This window comes from Thalassophryne amazonica, chromosome 3, assembly GCF_902500255.1.
Source record: "Thalassophryne amazonica chromosome 3, fThaAma1.1, whole genome shotgun sequence".
Taxonomy (NCBI): domain Eukaryota; kingdom Metazoa; phylum Chordata; class Actinopteri; order Batrachoidiformes; family Batrachoididae; genus Thalassophryne; species Thalassophryne amazonica.
This window is the reverse complement of record NC_047105.1, coordinates 36,756,363-36,777,686: the sequence shown is the minus strand read 5'-3', so window position 1 is coordinate 36,777,686 and position 21,324 is coordinate 36,756,363. Positions and strand designations below refer to the sequence as shown.

The 21,324-nt window shown below is 37.9% G+C and overlaps 1 protein-coding gene across 2 annotated transcripts in view; it reads right to left on the bottom strand.

Moving 5' to 3' along the window:
• Positions 1-1,348: 1,348 nt before the first annotated feature.
• The window catches only part of LOC117506550 (E3 ubiquitin-protein ligase Itchy-like), a 61,713-nt gene continuing 41,737 nt past the window's right edge, over positions 1,349-21,324 (bottom strand). For both annotated transcript variants that reach the window (XM_034166057.1, XM_034166058.1), the window contains exons 20-24: positions 14,252-14,372; positions 14,052-14,156; positions 6,271-6,367; positions 6,110-6,182; positions 1,349-4,318 (exon numbers count right to left, since the gene is read on the bottom strand). In XM_034166057.1, coding sequence (XP_034021948.1) covers positions 4,219-4,318; positions 6,110-6,182; positions 6,271-6,367; positions 14,052-14,156; positions 14,252-14,372 — 496 coding nt within the window. In that variant the 3' untranslated portion in view covers positions 1,349-4,218. The remainder of the gene's footprint in view (positions 4,319-6,109; positions 6,183-6,270; positions 6,368-14,051; positions 14,157-14,251; positions 14,373-21,324) is intronic.

Here is a 21,324-nt window from a genome sequence, read left to right as displayed (position 1 = left end):
ATCCTCTTATTCCAATCAAGTCATGGAGGGGCCTATGTGAGGCAGGGTACACTCTGGACAGGATGCCAGTCTCTCACAGGGTCACATATAGACAAACTCAATCACACTTGTGCGTACACCTAGTTAATTTACAGTTTCCAGTTCACCTGACATGCCTATCTTTGGACGTGGGAGAAAGCTGGAGAAAACCCACGCAAACACAGGGAGAACATGGAAACTCCACACAGGGAGGACCAGATGTCAGATGGGACACGATCCCAGGACCTTCTTGCTGTGAGGCAACAGTGCTAACCACTAAGTCACCATGCTACCCCATACTGTGACTTCATTCTAGAATTTCAGAAATGTCTGTTTGATCGACAAGGTGCTCTGACCAATTTTCACTAAACCTGCTGTGTGTATGTAGGTTGTCCGCAGAACTGCCCTTACAAGTGCTTATTTTGGCAAAGGTCATAATTTAGGTTTTCACATATCTACAGCAAACTTGGTACATATATGGGGTGGGTTCCTTAAATTTCCAGCAAGGTCAAATTTGTCAAAGGTCAATCATTGTTGGTTGGCTTACTCTTCCCAGATCCTTTTGATTTCTCACAAACTTGGTATGTCAATGAAGACTGACCCTGGAATTGCCCATCAAGAATTCATTTTACTAAAGGTGAAGGAATTTGATTTTCAGACTGATTTGGGCCAAATGTGTCACACTCTTAGGTGGATTCCAGAACTGCCTGGGCAACGTCACCCAGAAGTCAGTTATTTACATGAAGGTCAAGGTCATTTGAGTCAAATGTCAGAAGGCTGCATTTATCTTTATGGGTATTATTGCCTTGTACAAATAAAAATGAATGGCATATAAAAGTCAAGGGCTTAAGACTTTTGAATGGTCCTGTTTATATTGGCAGAGAGAAACTAGGTGTCTTACACAACTGACTGCCTAGGAACGATGTGGTTTTGATCCAAATATTGCACTTTACAAAACAAATGAACGAGTAAAGTGCAAACATTAAACAATATGGTTTTGATCCAAATATTACACTTTACAAAACAAATGAACCAGTAAAGTGCAAACATTAAACAATATGGTTTTGATCCAAATATTACACTTTACAAAACAAATGAACCAGAAAAGTGCAAACAAACAATATTTTATCAAAGCCAACTTTTTACTTTTTTACTAATTCATGCATACCTTTGACTTTCCAAATCAAACTGACAAAATACCCTAAGTATAATCTGAGACACTGTTATGCAATCCCAACAGCAGACTGTTTTAGTCACAAAACCAGCTGTCATCTGCCCTTGTAATGCTTGACCTTGTTAATCAAATAATTAAAAAAACATTTGGCACATCTTTAGTTTTAAGACACTGTAGTTGGGCGCATTTATCAACTGTTCTGCAGAATCACAGTGTTTTGTTACATTACACTTTTTTCCATTTTTTACACTAAAATCCATCTTCAAAATAAATATCACTGATTTGAATTATAAAAAGTTAGATCTTCCAAAACAGTGGGCAGACCATAAACATGATTTACAATGCACTGAGTATATCTAAAATACTACTTTGCATATTTGTCATGTCTATTATCTGCAGCACAGCACTGATGAAACAGTCAAGATTTAAATCAAACATTTTGGAGTGTAATGTTTTATAGTTAAACAGTTTAATAAGTTTAAATATTTAGGTTATTTAAACCAAAATCTTGATTTTTATTTTTCTAGACCAAGCTTTTATTGTTCTCAGTAACAATCTCTTTACAAATCTGAACACCACTTGTTACACAGGGACATATTTGTGCGTAGAATTATTGGCAAGAGGAAGAAACTGACAATCAGTAAGAGAATGTGAAACATCTGACACCACAAACAGTGCTTCTTAGAAGTTAGTGAGGATCAATTACAGGTCACTGAAAAGGCAACTAGCTGTGTAGTACTTCATATTAATTTAGTGCATGAATAACATTTTTTTTAGGCATATCTTCAATATTTTAGAAACAAATTTGAGTTTGTGTTCAAATTACAAAAAATTCCAAACATTGTGGATACAAATTAAAATTATGAACTGATACAACTTGTACAGGTTTACAAACATATTTACAGTACACTTTGCATTTGCACAGATTAGCATGTTTGCAATCCTCAGTCTAACTGGTAACAAGATGTAAATGGTGTGTTTCAATTTTATGCAACAGAGCTACTTTTTTTGTTTGAGATTAAGAGTTAAAGAAAGAAGAAATGCCAACCTTTCAATAATTCAAGACATTTTGTTGTCATGAAAACAACACCTGAACTAAAAAAAAAAAACCTTTTGGTTGCTGTACACCGCAGACACAATCACAATAAGGTGCCAGAAAAAACAAATGCAATACATTTAAAGAAGAATCTTCAGCACACTTAGATCCATACACTTCTTTTTATTTTCTGTTTCTAACCAAGCTTAAAAGCTTGGTCAAAAAACGAAAACAAAAGAAATTAATGGATCTAAGTGTGCCAAAAATTCTTCTTTAAATTCTAAATGTATAATGAATTAATGAATGAATTTGACATTAGCCCAAATATGTGTGGTGGAGACATTAATACCCTATAAAACTAGGGCACTTGCTGTTACTTCCATCCATACTGTAATTCTTATGCTAGTAGCTAAAAGGAACTATGATATGAGAGAATTATATAGATATTTTCTCTACTATACATTTATATTTACATACATTAGTCACTTTACACACTGAACAGTTATGAATTAGTACAGTATCTCCATTGTTAATCTAGAATGCTGCATATAAAATTTTGAACCCCTACCACGGATTGAGCTACCATTCAGTGGGCATAAGAGAAATTATTCAGTTAACAAACTGGATTTTCTAAAACCCAATATATCCTAACGATCCCACATCATCAGTGACACTTTATGAGTAAGGAGATTGGATATTTTCAATTACCATCATAAACAAAAGAGATGAGGAAATCACAGAGCAGATGTCATTACGTGAGACCAGTTTGTCCAGTCAAATCCCAATCACTTTCACTATTTTTACTTATAATTCTAATCCAATTACGTTTTTTTTCCGCAAATCTGATTAGTTAATCATGTGAGATTTCCGACCGTATAACATCAGGTGTAAGGTGGCAAAATATTCAACCGCTTCACATTTGATGTATTACTCCGTGTTCTGAGCGCGCGCACTGCTGCGCAAAAGTCAATAAGTCAGTAACTGAGCCTTGCTGGAGTGACGGTGTAGACACTGTTGCTAACGGTAAGCCTCGCCAACTGAATTACCTACAGAAAAATAAACCATGCAAATGATAAAATTAGATTAGAATGGGAATAACGCCTCGTGTCTGATGATTTGCGAACGTTCATGCTGGATTACGGTCGCAAATATCCTTTACTTAATTTGCGCCTGTAAAACCAGCATGAACATCCACAAATCATCAGACACAACAGGGTTATTACTTAAGTATTCTCTACTCTACGCTGGGTATTTAAACTAAATGATGAAACTGGCCAAATCCTTATAAACAATTAAACCATCAATTTTTAGACTGTAATATCGGCAAAACTACCGCACATAAAAAAGCAACCTCCCTCAATAACAATAAAAATGCCAACAGTTTCACTGATGCAAAGACTGAAAAAGTTTGAACTTATTAGAAAATCAACCTGCTAAAACATGACAAATTAGCTTTAAAGTTACCATATTTATAAAAGTCATTAAAGAAATTATATGTGCTGTGGAATTCATTCATGGTTTCAATGAAAGAAAGGTAAAAGTAGTCTCCAACTCATAACCATAGCTGTGCACTGTGTCACATTTACACATGAACATGTTTGTTGCACATCTACGGTTCTTTAAAAAAATTCATTTGTAGTGCATAGAGACAAAGACAAAGAGAGATGAAGCAAATCTTATGAAGTTAGTGAAAGTGTACAAACTGCACTTGTGAAATGTAAAGTGTTGCACAGACACAACATGGAAAGAGAATCTGTCTCATGTTTGTGTCCTGAGCAAGAATATGTAAGGTCTGGAGGCTGGGACTCATCATAAGGTGAGAGGTGAAAACTGGGGCAACCAGAAATCAATCTGCAACATAAATTTGTTAAATAAAGAATGGTACATCTATTGACCAGCAGTTCCCAGTTATAAGGAGAACAATGGAAAAGTGCTTTTGTCTGATATGGCTCCTCTTTCCCGTCAGGTCACTCGTGTTCTTCTTACGGTGTCACTCCTGTCCAAAGCCTTCTGTCTCTTCTATGGCAAACATCAGCTTCTCTGTCAACTGCTCATAGCTCTTATAAGGTGGGAGATCCAGACGATTAAAGCTACATTCAGAGAAAAACGAGACAAATCTTCAGCGTTACAGCAGTATAAATATATTCTGCTACACTATTTATTGTTACAGTATATCTCTAAAAAGAAACAAGCAACTGAAGCTCTTGGTTATTATGAAAGTCTTACTGCTTTCACATATCAAATAAGATGCAAATAAATGACAAGTTTAAAATATTTACAGCATAATTACATATTTATAGCAAAGGACATGTGATTTTTTTGTGCCAAAAACTTTCAAAATAATAAAAAAAACTGATAAGCAAAAAGTATATATGAATAAGTAAAATGTGTGACCACTTTGATCAATGAAAATAATTACAGGTCTTTAAGATTTAAGTATTTTCTTTGGCACGACTATAATTTTATTCCTTAGCCTTTTAATAAGGGATTTGTAATGTGATATTGCCAGTATGATCAAAATCTGTCTGGAAAACCAATCTTAAAACCCACTTTTATTCACTGGCTTTTAACACGATATGAGACTTCGCTCTGTTTTAGTCATTTTGCTTGTTTATTGCTGTTTTATTGTTCTGTTTCTTTGGTGTTTTATGACCTTCATGCACAGCACTTTGTACATGGAAAGCGCTCTATAAATAAAGTTGAGATGAGTTGGACAAAATTGGTAGTTTAATCCCTTGAAGGAAAAAAAAATTAAAGGAAAAACACGGCCATGAACGACATTTGGTAGTGACCATAGTGGCGTCATAGATCACCAACTTGCACGAGGAATTCTAGGAAGCAGAGAAAGGCAGCCTGAAGTCAACTGGCTGCTCGCTCGAACTAAATAAACGAAGATGGCAGAAAACACTCAGAAACATCTTATTTCTGTATAAATGTAATATGTCTCTCATATATTTTGCAAATGTTAGCAAGAAATAAACATTTGTGAATCTAAAAAAGGCTGTTTTTGAAACCAAATAACACCTCTGAAGTGATTTATAAGACATCTTATGGATGTCAGTGTGCACACCCAGGGAACACACATCAAGCATAGTCAAAGATAATCTCTAAACCAGCATGCACACACATGCCTCCTGCTGTAGATAGAGTTAAAAGGAAAATATGATATTCCCTATGGAATTCTCCCCAGATAAATATGTTTTCTTCATTAACATGAGCTGCAATTTTACAAAACATTACAAAAACAAACCTACATTATGCTTGGATTTTGGTAGAACCTAAAATTTGTCAGTTTTGTGAAATGTAAAAGGCTGTCCAGCTTTAATTTTAAGGGAACAAATGACTTTGCTATGGTGCTGTCCTGCCATTCATAAGAAAAACAAGCAAAAAAGGTTGTATTTAATAATTTAATTTTCCACTATCTTGTTAATGAACAGCAAACAAGTCAACAAATGAAAAAAAAAAGAAAAATACTAGCAAATGTATAGTAATAATAATGACAATGTATATAGGACTCTCCCAGGAATCAAAGCGATAAACAAAATAAATTAATAATAAAAGAATAAGTGATAGTAATAAAGAGTACTCGACAACAATGCACAAAACCCCCCAAATTAAAGAGCTGAAAATGCAGAAAAAAAGATGACTTATATTTGGTTTTTCCTCTTCAAGACATTTTTTTTAAACAGGTTCGACTTATACACAGGAAAATACAATATGAAACTTGAAATGATAAATAAAATATGAACAATTACGAATTTTTGGTGACTGAACATGAAATGAATGAAAAAATCATGAACATTTAATTCAGAATCCAGTCAGACAGCATTTTATTAAATACATAAATAAAAGCAGGTACTAAAGACAGTAAGAGGCCTTACCACGTGTGACTTCGTGGAAGCCAGTTCTCTTTGCCCACTTTTTCAATGCAGAACTTTTGGGGGCCGTTGCTTCCTGAAAGATTAATAAACATCAACAAAATTGAGATTTAAAGAACTTTTTCTAAAGTGAGGGAATGAGTGCAATTATTAATTCTGTTTACCCATGAGGTCAGCGAAGCCGCCTACAGGAAGCCGACAGGTTCCTGTGACAAACTGCAGAAGTCTCATCCTCTTCTCATTGTCCATTTCCTTCACGAACTGCCAACAGACCAGTGTATATTACTAATAGTTATCAAAAAATAGCCTACATTTTTTTCATTTCTAGGAAATTCTATTCATATATCACTCATGTATTCTCAAATTTTCTAAATTGTACGAAGGACTTTTACAAACATTTACAATTTTACAAACAAGTCAATCTACAAAACTATGATTTCAAGGAGAATTTAACCCAGAGACAAAACTGAAGTCTTCCAGTACTTCACTAACTCATCTTCTTAAGATAAGTAAATATTATTATACAGTGGCATATAGAAACTTTCTTGTGTGTTTGTGCTGCCAACACTTTTTTTTTTCAACTTACTCACTCACTCACTTTCAACCGCTTACTCAAATTAAGGGTCACAAGGGTGGGGCTGGAGCCTATCGCAGCAGTCACAGGGTGTGAGGCGGAGTACACCCTAATTTATTCTAAAATTGATATGCATAATCATATATGTTTCCTCACCCTATGAACTTTCGGCCCGTCTATCAGTCAGGATTTTTACAACAGACCCGTTTCAAACACTGTGGACTCTGTACACACAGTGTTGATAACCTCTGTCCGATTTAGTCCAAAATTTCGATGCATAATCATAAACTAGGGCTGGCTGATAAATACAGCCTCCAATGTGATTATTTCAGCAACAAGCAAGATGTTGAAGATAAACTGGTACAATAATAATCCTTTACTTATTGACTATTGCTACAACAAATGGTTTTTGCCTGCAATTTCAGCCATGTGTAGAATTGCGCACAGTCATCGTTAACTTATGGCGACGTACAACCCCAATTCCAATGAAGTCGGGACGTTGTGTAAAATGTAAATAAAAACAGAATACAATGATTTGTAAATCCTCTTCAACCTATATTCAATTTAATACACCACAAAGGCAAGATATTTAATGAACAAAAACAGAGTTCACCGTGCTTCTGTACATAGCACAAAAACATCTGGTGCAACCAGATAGGACTAATTTGTAAAAGAGAAAAAAATAACTGGTGCAACACAGAAATAAGTCCCAAAAAATTTAATAAGGTGCTGAAAGCAAAAATGTACAATGGGACTAACGTTTCGATGTGAGAGTCATATCTTCCTCAGAGTCCTGCAAAGGCAGAGATGGTACAGCTTAAATACTAATAAGAAGCAGGTGTCCTAATGCTTCTAAAGGGGCATGACCATCCGTCAGACACAGCACTCACTCAATTAGTAATCAATTCATGATTAGAAACACACTGTCCCAAAACACACAAAACTAAAACCAAACTAAAAAACAATTATTAGAGAAAGCAAGTAAATTTTAGATCTTCATTCAGACCAAAAGGTTCCAAGGTGCCTAAAGTGTAAATCCAAAATGCTTCTCTACATAAGAGTTTTTCAATAATATCACCACCTCTGGGTGGAGCTATGATTCTCTCAATCCCTCAAAATTTTAAAGACACTGGAGAGCCATGACCGGCCTGTTTATAGTGCCTTGCCATGGCATAGGTTAAATTCTGAGTACGGATTGCTGTTTTATGTTCAGCTATCCGTAATTTAAGTTGACGTTTTGTTTGGCCAATATATGCCAATCCACAAGGGAATTTTAAAATATATACTACATGAGTAGTATTACAATTGATAAATGAAGAAATAGGATATTGCTTACCAGTGCGAGGATGAGAGAAACATGAAGCATTAGTGGAATTTGAACAATGTGCACAATTACCACATCTGAAGAAACCTTTTGGTGGGCTGGAGGGCCAGGCAGTTGAGACGGGAATAATCATATCTGAATGAACAAGTCTATCACGAATATTTCGGGCACGTCTAAATATAAATTTAGGCGGTTCAGCACAGATGTCTTTAAGTGTAGGATCACTCTTCAGAATGTGGCAATATTTATAAATTATGTTTTTTATTCTTCCCGCAAATGGAGTATAGCAGGTAGAAAAAAACAATTTAGATGTTGAAGAAGATTTAGATTTTTTCTTAAGTAAAGAGGCACGATCAGTATTTAGAGCTCTGTCCCATGCTTTACCAATGTTAGTTCTACTATAACCATGTTGTTCAAACAGAGTTGCTAGATAGGCTGCTTTTGACATGAAGTCCGTGATAGAACTACTATTTCTTCTAACTCGCAAAAACTGACCCACTGGTATGTTACGAACTAAATGGGGCGGATGATTACTGTCAGCTCTCAATAAAGTATTTCTGCTAAGAGGTTTACAGTAAATAGTTGATTGCAAAAAATTGTTGACATCCTTATAAATAGTGAGATCTAAAAAAATCTATGGAAAGAGGATTATAGTTCATAGTAAAAGATAAATAATCCGTACTGGAATTAATATAATTCAAAAATTTATGTAACTCATCATATGTGCCCCTCCAAATTAAGAGGACGTCATCAATGTATCTGCGCCATAATGATATTTTTGAGTGAAAAGGGTTATTTTCAGTACTAAAGATATGTTTCTCTTCCCAAAAACCCATCACTAAACAGGCGTATGATGGAGCAACAACACTCCCCATAGCAGTCCCCTGTAGCTGAAGATAATATTTGTCTGAGTATTTAAAAAAATTATTCGATAAGACAATCTCAACCAATTTAATCAAAAAATCTGAAGGTGGCAGCACATCAATAGGACATTTGGCAAGATAGAAGGAAATGGCTTCTAAGCCTGCGTGGTGAGGTATGCACGTATATAGACTTTGTACATCCAAAGACACAAGGATATCATCACTTGCACAATTCCAATTATTGATAAGATTTAGAACATCAGTGGTATTCCAGCTTATTAATTAATCAAAAACCCAGACAGAGCTTTAATTCATTTGAAAGCTTGACTCTTAGTCTTGTCCATCCAAATTGGAAGTCCCAAAAACCAGTTTTATTTGTTATTATCTATCGTCCACCTGGTCGTTACTGTGAGTTTCTCTGTGAATTTTCAGACCTTTTGTCTGACTTAGTGCTTAGCTCAGATAAGATAATTATAGTGGGCGATTTTAACATCCACACAGATGCTGAGAATGACAGCCTCAACACTGCATTTAATCTATTATTAGACTCTATTGGCTTTGCTCAAAAAGTAAATGAGTCCACCCACCACTTTAATCATATCTTAGATCTTGTTCTGACTTATGGTATGGGAATAGAAGACTTAACAGTATCCCCTGAAAACTCCCTTCTGTCTGATCATTTCTTAATAACATTTACATTTACTCTGATGGACTACCCAGCAGTGGGGAATAAGTTTCATTACACTAGAAGTCTTTCAGAAAGCGCTGTAACTAGGTTTAAGGATATGATTCCTTCTTTATGTTCTCTAATGCCATATACCAACACAGTGCAGAGTAGCTACCTAAACTCTGTAAGTGAGATAGAGTATCTCGTCAATAGTTTTACATCCTCATTGAAGACAACTTTGGATGCTGTAGCTCCTCTAAAAAAGAGAGCTTTAAATCAGAAGTGCCTGACTCCATGGTATAACTCACAAACTCGTAGCTTAAAGCAGATAACCCGTAAGTTGGAGAGGAAATGGCGTCTCACTAATTTAGAAGATCTTCACTTAGCCTGGAAAAAGAGTCTGTTGCTCTATAAAAAAGCCCTCCGTAAAGCTAGGACATCTTTCTACTCATCACTAATTGAAGAAAATAAGAACCCCAGGTTTCTTTTCAGCACTGTAGCCAGGCTGACAAAGAGTCAGAGCTCTATTGAGCTGAGTATTCCATTAACTTTAACTAGTAATGACTTCATGACTTTCTTTGCTAACAAAATTTTAACTATTAGAGAAAAAATTACTCATAACCATCCCAAAGACGTATCGTTATCTTTGGCTGCTTTCAGTGATGCCGGTATTTGGTTAGACTCTTTCTCTCCGATTGTTCTGTCTGAGTTATTTTCATTAGTTACTTCATCCAAACCATCAACATGTTTATTAGACCCCATTCCTACCAGGCTGCTCAAGGAAGCCCTACCATTATTTAATGGTTCGATCTTAAATATGATCAATCTATCTTTGTTAGTTGGCTATGTACCACAGGCTTTTAAGGTGGCAGTAATTAAACCATTACTTAAAAAGCCATCACTTGACCCAGCTATCTTAGCTAATTATAGGCCAATCTCCAACCTTCCTTTTCTCTCAAAAATTCTTGAAAGGGTAGTTGTAAAACAGCTAACTGATCATCTGCAGAGGAATGGTCTATTTGAAGAGTTTCAGTCAGGTTTTAGAATTCATCATAGTACAGAAACAGCATTAGTGAAGGTTACAAATGATCTTCTTATGGCCTCGGACAGTGGACTCATCTCTGTGCTTGTTCTGTTAGACCTCAGTGCTGCTTTTGATACTGTTGATCATAAAATTTTATTACAGAGATTAGAGCATGTCATAGGTATTAAAGGCACTGCGCTGCGGTGGTTTGAATCATATTTGTCTAATAGATTACAATTTGTTCATGTAAATGGTGAATCTTCTTCACAGACTAAAGTTAATTATGGAGTTCCACAAGGTTCTGTGCTAGGACCAATTTTATTCACTTTATACATGCTTCCCTTAGGCAGTATTATTAGACGGTATTGCTTAAATTTTCATTGTTACGCAGATGATACCCAGCTTTATCTATCCATGAAGCCAGAGGACACACACCAATTAGCTAAACTGCAGGATTGTCTTACAGACATAAAGACATGGATGACCTCTAATTTCCTGCTTTTAAACTCAGATAAAACTGAAGTTATTGTACTTGGCCCCACAAATCTTAGAAACATGGTGTCTAACCAGATCCTTACTCTGGATGGCATTACCCTGACCTCTAGTAATACTGTGAGAAATCTTGGAGTCATTTTTGATCAGGATATGTCATTCAAAGTGCATATTAAACAAATATGTAGGACTGCTTTTTTGCATTTACGCAATATCTCTAAAATCAGAAAGGTCTTGTCTCAGAGTGATGCTGAAAAACTAATTCATGCATTTATTTCCTCTAGGCTGGACTATTGTAATTCATTATTATCAGGTTGTCCTAAAAGTTCCCTAAAAAGCCTTCAGTTAATTAAAAATGCTGCAGCTAGAGTACTGACGGGGACTAGAAGGAGAGAGCATATCTCACCCATATTGGCCTCTCTTCATTGGCTTCCTGTTAATTCTAGAATAGAATTTAAAATTCTTCTTCTTACTTATAAGGTTTTGAATAATCAGGTCCCATCTTATCTTAGGGACCTCGTAGTACCATATCACCCCAATAGAGCGCTTCGCTCTCAGACTGGCTTACTTGTAGTTCCTAGGGTTTGTAAGAGTAGAATGGGAGGCAGAGCCTTCAGCTTTCAGGCTCCTCTCCTGTGGAACCAGCTCCCAATTCAGATCAGGGAGACAGACACCCTCTCTACTTTTAAGATTAGGCTTAAAACTTTCCTTTTTGCTAAAGCTTATAGTTAGGGCTGGATCAGGTGACCCTGAACCATCCCTTAGTTATGCTGCTATAGACGTAGACTGCTGGGGGTTTCCCATGATGCACTGTTTCTTTCTCTTTTTGCTCTGTATGCACCACTCTGCATTTAATCATTAGTGATCGATCTCTGCTCCCCTCCACAGCATGTCTTTTTCCTGGTTCTCTCCCTCAGCCCCAACCAGTCCCAGCAGAAGACTGCCCCTCCCTGAGCTTGGTTCTGCTGGAGGTTTCTTCCTGTTAAAAGGGAGTTTTTCCTTCCCACTCTAGCCAAGTGCTTGCTCACAGGGGGTCGTTTTGACCGTTTACATAATTATTGTATGGCCTTGCCTTACAATATAAAGCGCCTTGGGGCAACTGTTTGTTGTGATTTGGCGCTATATAAAAAAATTGATTGATTGATTGATTGGTATCCTCAAGATACGAGGGTAATTTACAAACAAACTTTGCCAGAAAGAAGTCAACAAATTGTGAAAGGGGCTCAGTAAGACTCCCTATTCCAGAAACAATAGGCCGTAACGGAGGATCATCCAACTGTTCGTGAATTTTGGGTACACCATAAAATACTGGACAACGAGGGTATTCACTTAAAAGGAAGGCCGTCTCTTTTTCTGTTATCCAGCCCTTCTTATGAGATGAGTCAATAAATTCATGAATCATACTATTAATTTTTCTCTTTTGCAAGATATTTAATGTTCAAATTGATAAACTTTATTGTTTTTGTGCAAATATTTGCTCATTTTGAAATGGATGCCCATACCATCACAGATGCTGGCTTTTGAACTTTGTGCTGGTAACAATCTGAATGGTCTTTCTCCTCTTTTGTCTGGAAGACACGATATCCATGATTTCCAAAAACAATTTGAAATGTGGACTCATCAGACCACAGCACACTTTTCCACTTTGCGTCTGTCCATTTCAAATGAGCTCGGGCCCAGAGAAGGCGAAGGTGTTTCTGGATGTTGTTGATGTATGGCTTTCGCTTTGCATGGTAGAGTTGTAACTTGCACTTGTAGATGTAGCGTTGAACTGTGTTAACTGACAATGGTTTTCTGAAGTGTTCCTGAGCCCACACAGTAAGATCTTTTACACAATGATGTCAGTTTTTAATGCAGTGCCGCCTGAGGGATCGAAGGTCACGGGCATTCAGTATTGGTTTTCGGCCTTGCCGCTTACATGTAGAAAGTTCTCCAGATTCTCTGAATCTTCTGATTATATTATGGGCTGTAGATGAAGGAATCCCTAAATTCCATGCAATTGAATGTTGAGAAACATTGTTCTTAAACTGTTGGACTATTTTTTCATGCAGTTGTTCACAAAGTGGTGATCCTTGGCCCATCTTTCCTTGTGAACAGCTGAGCCTTTTGGGGATGCTCCTTTTATACCCATTCATGACACTCACAATTAGTGTCCTCAGTTCCCAAACACTTATTGAGTGTTGTTAGAAGGAAAGATGATGTAATACAGTGGTAAACATACCACTGTCCCAGCTTTTTTGAAATGTGTTGCAGGCATCCACTTCAAAATGAGCAAATATTTGCACAAAAACAATAAAGTTTATCAGTTTGAACATTCAATATCTTGTCTTTGTGGTATACTCAATTGAATATAGGTTGAAGAGGATTTGCAAATCATTGGATTGTTTTAATTTACATTTCACCCCACGTCCCAACTTCACTGGAATTGGGGTTGTATATGGATGTGCGTAATGTGCTATTATTAAATTCCTCACAGTGGAGGGTTGTGCACCTGTGGATTTTCAGCGATGAGAATGAGCATGACCACGCCGTTACACTCACTATACACAGGTGCAAGCAGCTCTGTGTCACTGATGCCAAGAGAACACACCCAATTTTGTTTTCTCACCAACAGGATGAGAAAACAAGCATTGCCGTAAGTTTGTGAAAAGGGAAGGTGACTTACACTGAAAAGTAATAACATGGTGTGACACAGAACATTCCAAACTTTAATCAGATATGATTCATGAATATCTTCCTTGCCTTTGAAATTACTGCATATGAAGCCGAACCTTTTGGCCAACCCTCATACTAGGTTTCTCTACCCTTTGAACTCAGGTGGTATAGCAATGCACTCCATCTGTGCATGTATGCAAATGCAACATTATTGTGAACCATCTTAAGAAGAAAGGTGTTTTTCTCTCAGTTTGCTGCACTTATATCTAAATTCTGAAAGATGAATCACGTCTCTGTTTTTTCGTAACTACTCAGCCAATGAACGTGTGTTACAATATGTGCCCACCTGCCAGAACCACATGATCTGCTTGCTGCTTCGTGCATAATGTCTGTAGATTGTGTTTCTCTGCCAGTCCATCAGGTCTATTTCCTGCATCCCACACAGCATCACCTACAGAGAGGAACAAATACATTTCTCTTTCCCATTGTTGACACAAACAACTCAGTGTTTAAGCAGCTTAAATAAAAAAAAAAAAAAATCAATACCTCTAATTCTTTAGCATCAAAGTACTGAAGGTACTGCTGGGGAAGAACTTCATTGAAGCCCTCAAAGAATGCCTGACTCTGCTCCTCCACACCTCTGGACAACCTCCACTCTGCCACTAACCTGAAAAAAGACATTTATAGATAAAGGTAAAAAAAAAATAAAATTCTGTAGACTCCACCATATTGCACATTTTGCTAAAAATAAACAGCATTGTGGGGAATGAGTATTTCCGAAGAAAAAAATCCCAATCAACATCTCAAGGCATCAAACCCAAAGCTACTCTGGAGCTTGATCCCAAGTGGGTGTAAAAACAAGACAACAATCCCAACACATCTCCAAAAGATGTGACACAAGACAACATTAGTGTAAGTGTTGGAGCGGCCATCCCAAAGTCCACACCTGAATCCCACTGAAACGCAGGAGCCTACCAAACAAAAAAATGACAGAGCAACAAAAAACAAAAGATTTACACCAGGGAGGATTTCATCAACATCACTTAAGGAATTGGCAATGAACTGATAAAAAGCCTGGCTTGGTTTAGGCTAATTCTGTTCCACTACCCAAAATCAGATGGATCTTGTCAAGGTTAACTGTAGCAAGGTTTATACAAGCCTGTATTGTGCACATGCACAGATTACGAGTACATCAGCAACCCAGAGCAGCTTTGTACCAAAAAAAAACAACAAAAAAAACGTGATTCAATGTCAAAAGCATGGTCAAAAGACAGACACAGAGCTGCATTCTTCACAACACTGGAGTAGATCCTGTTGTTGGAAGTGTATGAGGAAAACAAACAATCATGAAAAAAACTGGTTATATACACAACTGGCTCGATGTAGGATGAGTGATCATAAAAGGATTAAGCTCCACACACAGCGTGCGTAACAGTGGCACAGACAGTGGAGCATTCATTCAAGACACATACATGTTTGAAACCCACTGTGGGATTTTTTTTCTTCTTTTTTTTTTGCTATTGTTTTGTATTGCTGTGAGCGATGACAATGGCATAGATATGCATTTTATTCAGCAGTAATGTTTAGTCTTTTTTTTCCTGGCAAAGTCCTCAATGTTACACTTCACTGACACAGAGCTTTATCCCTCTCTAGTTAGAAACATAAATAGAAATCAAAGTATATATACAATCAGCTAGATTTTAAATAAATCCATAATGCAATATTATTTGAAATCAAAGACATTAGTACAAAATAAAATGTGTGATGGAAAATTTGACTGTAATAAAATGTTGAGTTTCTTTCTTTAAATTATAGTAGTTGCTGTTTCAGTATCACTTTAGCTACCAAAAATCAAATCAAATCAATTTTATTTATATAGCGCCAAATCACAACAAACAGTTACCCCAAGGCGCTTTATATTGTAAGGCAAAGCCATACAATAATTACAGAAAAACCCCAACGGTCAAAACGACCCCCTGTGAGCAAGCACTTGGTGACAGTGGGAAGGAAAAACTCCCTTTTAACAGGAAGAAACCTCCAGCAGAACCAGGCTCAGGGAGGGGCAGTCTTCTGCTGGGACTGGTTGGGGCTGAGGGAGAGAACCAGAAAAAAGACATGCTGTGGAAGAGAGCAGAGATCAATCACTAATGATTAAATGCAGAGTGGTGCATACAGAGCAAAAAGAGAAAGAAACACTCAGTGCATCATGGGAACCCCCCAGCAGTCTAAGTCTATAGCAGCATAACTTAGGGATGGTTCAGGGTCACCTGATCCAGCCCTAACTATAAGCTTTAGCAAAAAGGAAAGTTTAAGCCTAATCTTAAAAGTAGAGAGGGTGTCTGTCTCCCTGATCCAAATTGGGAGCTGGTTCCAGAGGAGAGGAGCCTGAAAGCTGAAGGCTCTGCCTCCCATTCTACGCTTACAAACCCTAGGAACTACAAGTAAGCCTGCAGTCTGAGAGCGAAGCGCTCTATTGGGGTGATATGGTACTATGAGGTCCCTAAGATAAGATGGGACCTGATTATTCAAAACCTTATAAGTAAGAAGAAGAATTTTAAATTCTATTCTAGAATTAACAGGAAGCCAATGAAAAGAGGCCAATATGGGTGAGATATGCTCTCTCCTTCTAGTCCCTGTTAGTACTCTAGCTGCAGCATTTTGAATTAACTGAAGGCTTTTCAGGGAACCTTTAGGACAACCTGATAATAATGAATTACAATAGTCCAGCCTAGAGGAAATAAATGCATGAATTAGTTTTTCAGCATCACTCTGAGACAAGACCTTTCTAATTTTAGAGATATTGCGCAAATGCAAAAAAGCAGTCCTACATATTTGTTTAATATGCGCATTGAATGACATATCCTGATCAAAAATGACTCCAAGATTTCTCACAGTATTACTAGAGGTCAGGGTAATGCCATCCAGAGTAAGGATCTGGTTAGACACCATATTTCTAAGATTTGTGGGGCCAAGTAAAATAACTTCAGTTTTATCTGAGTTTAAAAGGAGGAAATTAGAGGTCATCCATGTCTTTATGTCTGTAAGACAATCCTGCAGTTTAGCTAATTGGTGTGTGCCCTCTGGCTTCATGGATAGATAAAGCTGGGTATCATCTGCGTAACAATGAAAATTTAAGCAATGCTGTAATAATAGTGCTAATAATACTGCCTAAGGGAAGCATGTATAAAGTGAATAAAATTGGTCCTAGCACAGAACCTTGTGGAACTCCATAATTAACCTTAGTCTGTGAAGAAGATTCCCCATTTACATGAACAAATTGTAATCTATTAGATAAATATGATTCAAACCACCGCAGCGCAGTGCCTTTAATACCTATGGCATGCTCTATTCTCTGTAATAAAATTTTATGGTCAACAGTATCAAAAGCAGCACTGAGGTCTAACAGAACAAGCACAGAGATGAGTCCACTGTCTGAGGCCATAAGAAGATCATTTGTAACCTTCACTAATGCTGTTTCTGTACTATGATGAATTCTAAACCCTGACTGAAACTCTTCAAATAGACCATTCCTCTGCAGATGATCAGTTAGCTGTTTTATTCCTTTAACTTTAACTAGTAATGACTTCATGACTTTCTTTGCTAATAAAATTTTAACTATTAGAGAAAAAATTACTCATAACCATCCCAAAGACATATCGTTATCTTTGGCTGCTTTGGCTATGTACCACAGGATTTTAAGGTGGCAGTAATTAAACCATTACTTAAAAAGCCATCACTTGACCCAGCTATCTTAGCTAATTATAGGCCAATCTCCAACCTTCCTTTTCTCTCAAAAATTCTTGAAAGGGTCATTGTAAAACAGCTAACTGATCATCTGCAGAGGAATGGTCTATTTGAAGAGTTTCAGTCAGGTTTTAGAATTCATCCTAGTACCGGAGCAGCATTAGTGAAGGTTACAAATGATCTTCTTATGGCCTCAGACAGTGGACTATTGTAATTCATTATTATCAGGTTGTCCTAAAAGTTCCCTGAAAAGCCTTCAGTTAATTCAAAATGCTGCAGCTAGAGTACTGACAGGGACTAGAAGAAGAGAGAATATCTTACCCATATTGGCCTCTCTTCATTGGCTTCCTGTTAATTCTAGAATAGAATTTAAAATTCTTCTTCTTACTTATAAGGTTTTGAATAATCAGGTCCCATCTTATCTTAGGGACCTCATAGTACCATATCACCCAATAGAGCGCTTCGCTCTCAGACTGCAGGCTTACTTGTAGTTCCTAGGGGTTTGTAAGAGTAGAATGGGAGGGCAGAGCCTTCAGCTTTCAGGCTCCTCTCCTGTGGAACCAGCTCCCAATTCGGATCAGGGAGACAGACACCCTCTCTACTTTTAAGATTAGGCTTAAAACTTTCCTTTTTGCTAAAGCTTATAGTTAGGGCTGGATCAGGTGACCCTGAACCATCCCTTAGTTATGCTGCTATAGACTTAGACTGCTGGGGGGTTCCCATAATGCACTGAGTGTTTCTTTCTTTCTCTTTTTGCTCTGTATGCACCACTCTGCATTTAATCATTAGTGATTGATCTCTGCTCCCCTCCACAGCATGTCTTTTTCCTGGTTCTCTCCCTCAGCCCCAACCAGTCCCAGCAGAAGACTGTCCCTCCCTGAGCCTGGTTCTGCTGGAGGTTTCTTCCTGTTAAAAGGGAGTTTTTCCTTCCCACTGTCGCCAAGTGCTTGCTCACAGGGGGTCGTTTTGACCGTTGGAGTTTTTCCGTAATTATTGTATGGCTTTGCCTTACAATATAAAGCGCCTTGGGGCAACTGTTTGTTGTGATTTGGCGCTATATAAATAAAATTGATTTGATTTTCATTTGATTTGATTTTACAACTACCCTTTCAAGAATTTTTGAGAGAAAAGGAAGGTTGGAGATTGGCCTATAATTAGCTAAGATAGCTGGGTCAAGTGATGGCTTTTTAAGTAATGGTTTAATTACTGCCACCTTAAAAGCCTGTGGTACATAGCCAACTAATAAAGATAGATTGATCATATTTAAGATCAAAGCATTAATTAATGGTAGGGCTTCCTTGAGCAGCCTGGTAGGAATGGGGTCTAATAGACATGTTGATGGTTTGGAGGAAGTAACTAATGAAAATAACTCAGACAGAACAATCGGAGAGAAAGAGTCTAACCAAATACCGGCATCACTGAAAGCAGCCAAAGAGAACGATATGTCTTTGGGATAGTTATGAGTAATTTTTTCTCTAATAGTTAAAATTGTATTAGCAAAGAAAGTCATGAAGTCATTACTAGTTAAAGTTAAAGGAATACTCAGCTCAATAGAGCGCTGACTCTTTGTCAGCCTGGCTACAGTGCTGAAAAGAAACCTGGGGTTGTTCTTATTGTCTTCAATTAGTGATGAGTAGTAAGATGTCCTAGCTTTACGGAGGGCTTTTTTTATAGAGCAACAGACTCTTTTTCCAGGCTAAGTGAAGATCTTCTAAATTAGTGAGACGCCATTTCCTCTCCAACTTTCGGGTTAACTGCTTTAAGCTGCGAGTTTGTGAGTTATACCACGGAGTCAGGCACTTCTGATTTAAGGCTCTCTTTTTCAGAGGAGCTACAGCATCCAAAGTTGTCCTCAATGACGATATAAAACTATTGACGAGATAATCTATCTCACTCACAGAGTTTAGGTAGCTACTCTGCCCTGTGTTGGTATATGGCATTGGAGAACATAAAGAAAGGAATCATATCCTTAAACTAGTTGCAGCGCTTTCTGAAAGACTTCTACTGTAATGAAACTTATTCCCCACTGCTGGGTAGTCCATCAGAGTAAATGTAAATGTTATTAAGAAATGATCAGACAGAAGGGGTTTTCAGGGAATACTGTTACGTCTTCAATCTCCATACCATAAGTCAGAACAAGATCTAAGGTATGATTAAAGTGGTGGGTGGACTCATTTACATTTTGAGCAAAGCCAATCGAGTCTAACAATAGATTAAATGCAGCGTTGAGGCTGTCATTCTCAGCATCTGTGTGGATGTTAAAATCGCCCACTATAATTATCTTATCTGAGCTAAGCACTAAGTCAGACAAAAGGTCCGAAAATTCAGAGAAACTCACAGTAACGACCAGGTGGACGATAGATAACAACAAATAAAACTGGTTTTTGGGACTTCCAATTTGGATGGACAAGACTAAGAGTCAAGCTTTCAAATGAATTAAAGCTCTGTCTGGGTTTTTGATTAATTAATAAGCTGGAGTGGAAGACTGCAGCTAATCCTCCGCCTCGGCCCGTGCTACGAGCGTTCTGGCAGTTAGTGTGACTCGGGGGTGTTGACTCATTTAAACTAACATATTCATCCTGCTGTAACCAGGTTTCTGTAAGGCAGAATAAATCAATATGTTGATCAATTATTATATCATTTACTAACAGGGACTTAGAAGAGAGAGATCTAATGTTTAATAGACCACATTTAACTGTTTTAGTCTGTGGTGCAGTTGAAGGTGCTATATTATTTTTTCTTTTTGAATTTTTATGTTTAAATAGATTTTAGCTGGTTATTGGTGGTCTGGGAGCAGGCACCGTCTCTATGGGGATGGGGTAATGAGGAGATGGCAGGGGGAGAGAAGCTGCAGAGAGGTGTGTAAGACTACAACTCTGCTTCCTGGTCCCAACCCTGGATAGTCACGGTTTGGAGGATTTAAGAAAATTGGCCAGATTTCTAGAAATGAGAGCTGCTCCATCTAAAGTGGGATGGATGCCGTCTCTCCTAACAAGACTAGGTTTTCCCCAAAAGCTTTGCCAATTATCTATGAAGCTCACCTCATTTTTTGGACACCACTCAGACAGCCAGCAATTCAGGGAGAACATGCGGCTAAACATGTCACTCCCGGTCCGACTGGGGAGGGGCCCAGAGAAAACTACAGAGTCCGACATTGTTTTTGCAAAGTTACACACCGATTCAATATTAATTTTAGTGACCTCCGATTGGCGTAACCGGGTGTCATTACTGCCGACGTGAATTACAATCTTACCAAATTTAGGCTTAGCCTTAACCAGCAGTTTCAAATTTCCTTCAATGTGGCCTGCTCTGGCCCCCGGAAGACAATTGACTATGGTTGCTGGTGTCGCTAACTTCACATTTCTCAAAACAGAGTCGCCAATAACCAGAGTTTGTTCCTCGGCGGGTGTGTCGCCGAGTGGGGAAAAATGGTTAGAGATGTGAACGGGTTGGCGGTGTACACGGGGCTTCTGTTTAGGACTACGCTTCCTCCTCACAGTCACCCAGTCGGCCTGCTTTCCCGGCTGCTCGGGATCTGCTGGAGGGGAACTAACGGCGGCTAAAAAGACACATACACCTCAGTTCAATCTTGGGTTCACATATTATCCCAGTCTTGGCCGAGCTTCCTGGCCTCCCTACCTGACTGATCTAATCAAACTGTATGTACGGCCCATGCTCTGCATTCTCAGGATGCAGGATTAATTTTTAATTTAACCTTTATTTAAGACAAGTTAGTTCCATTGAGATCAAGATCTCTTTTGCAAGGGAGACCTGGGCAGTTATGTGGGGGGAAACCGGAGCAAACCCGCGCAACACGGGGAGAACATACAAACTCCACACAGAAAGGCCACAGGTGGTAATCGATCCCATCACCT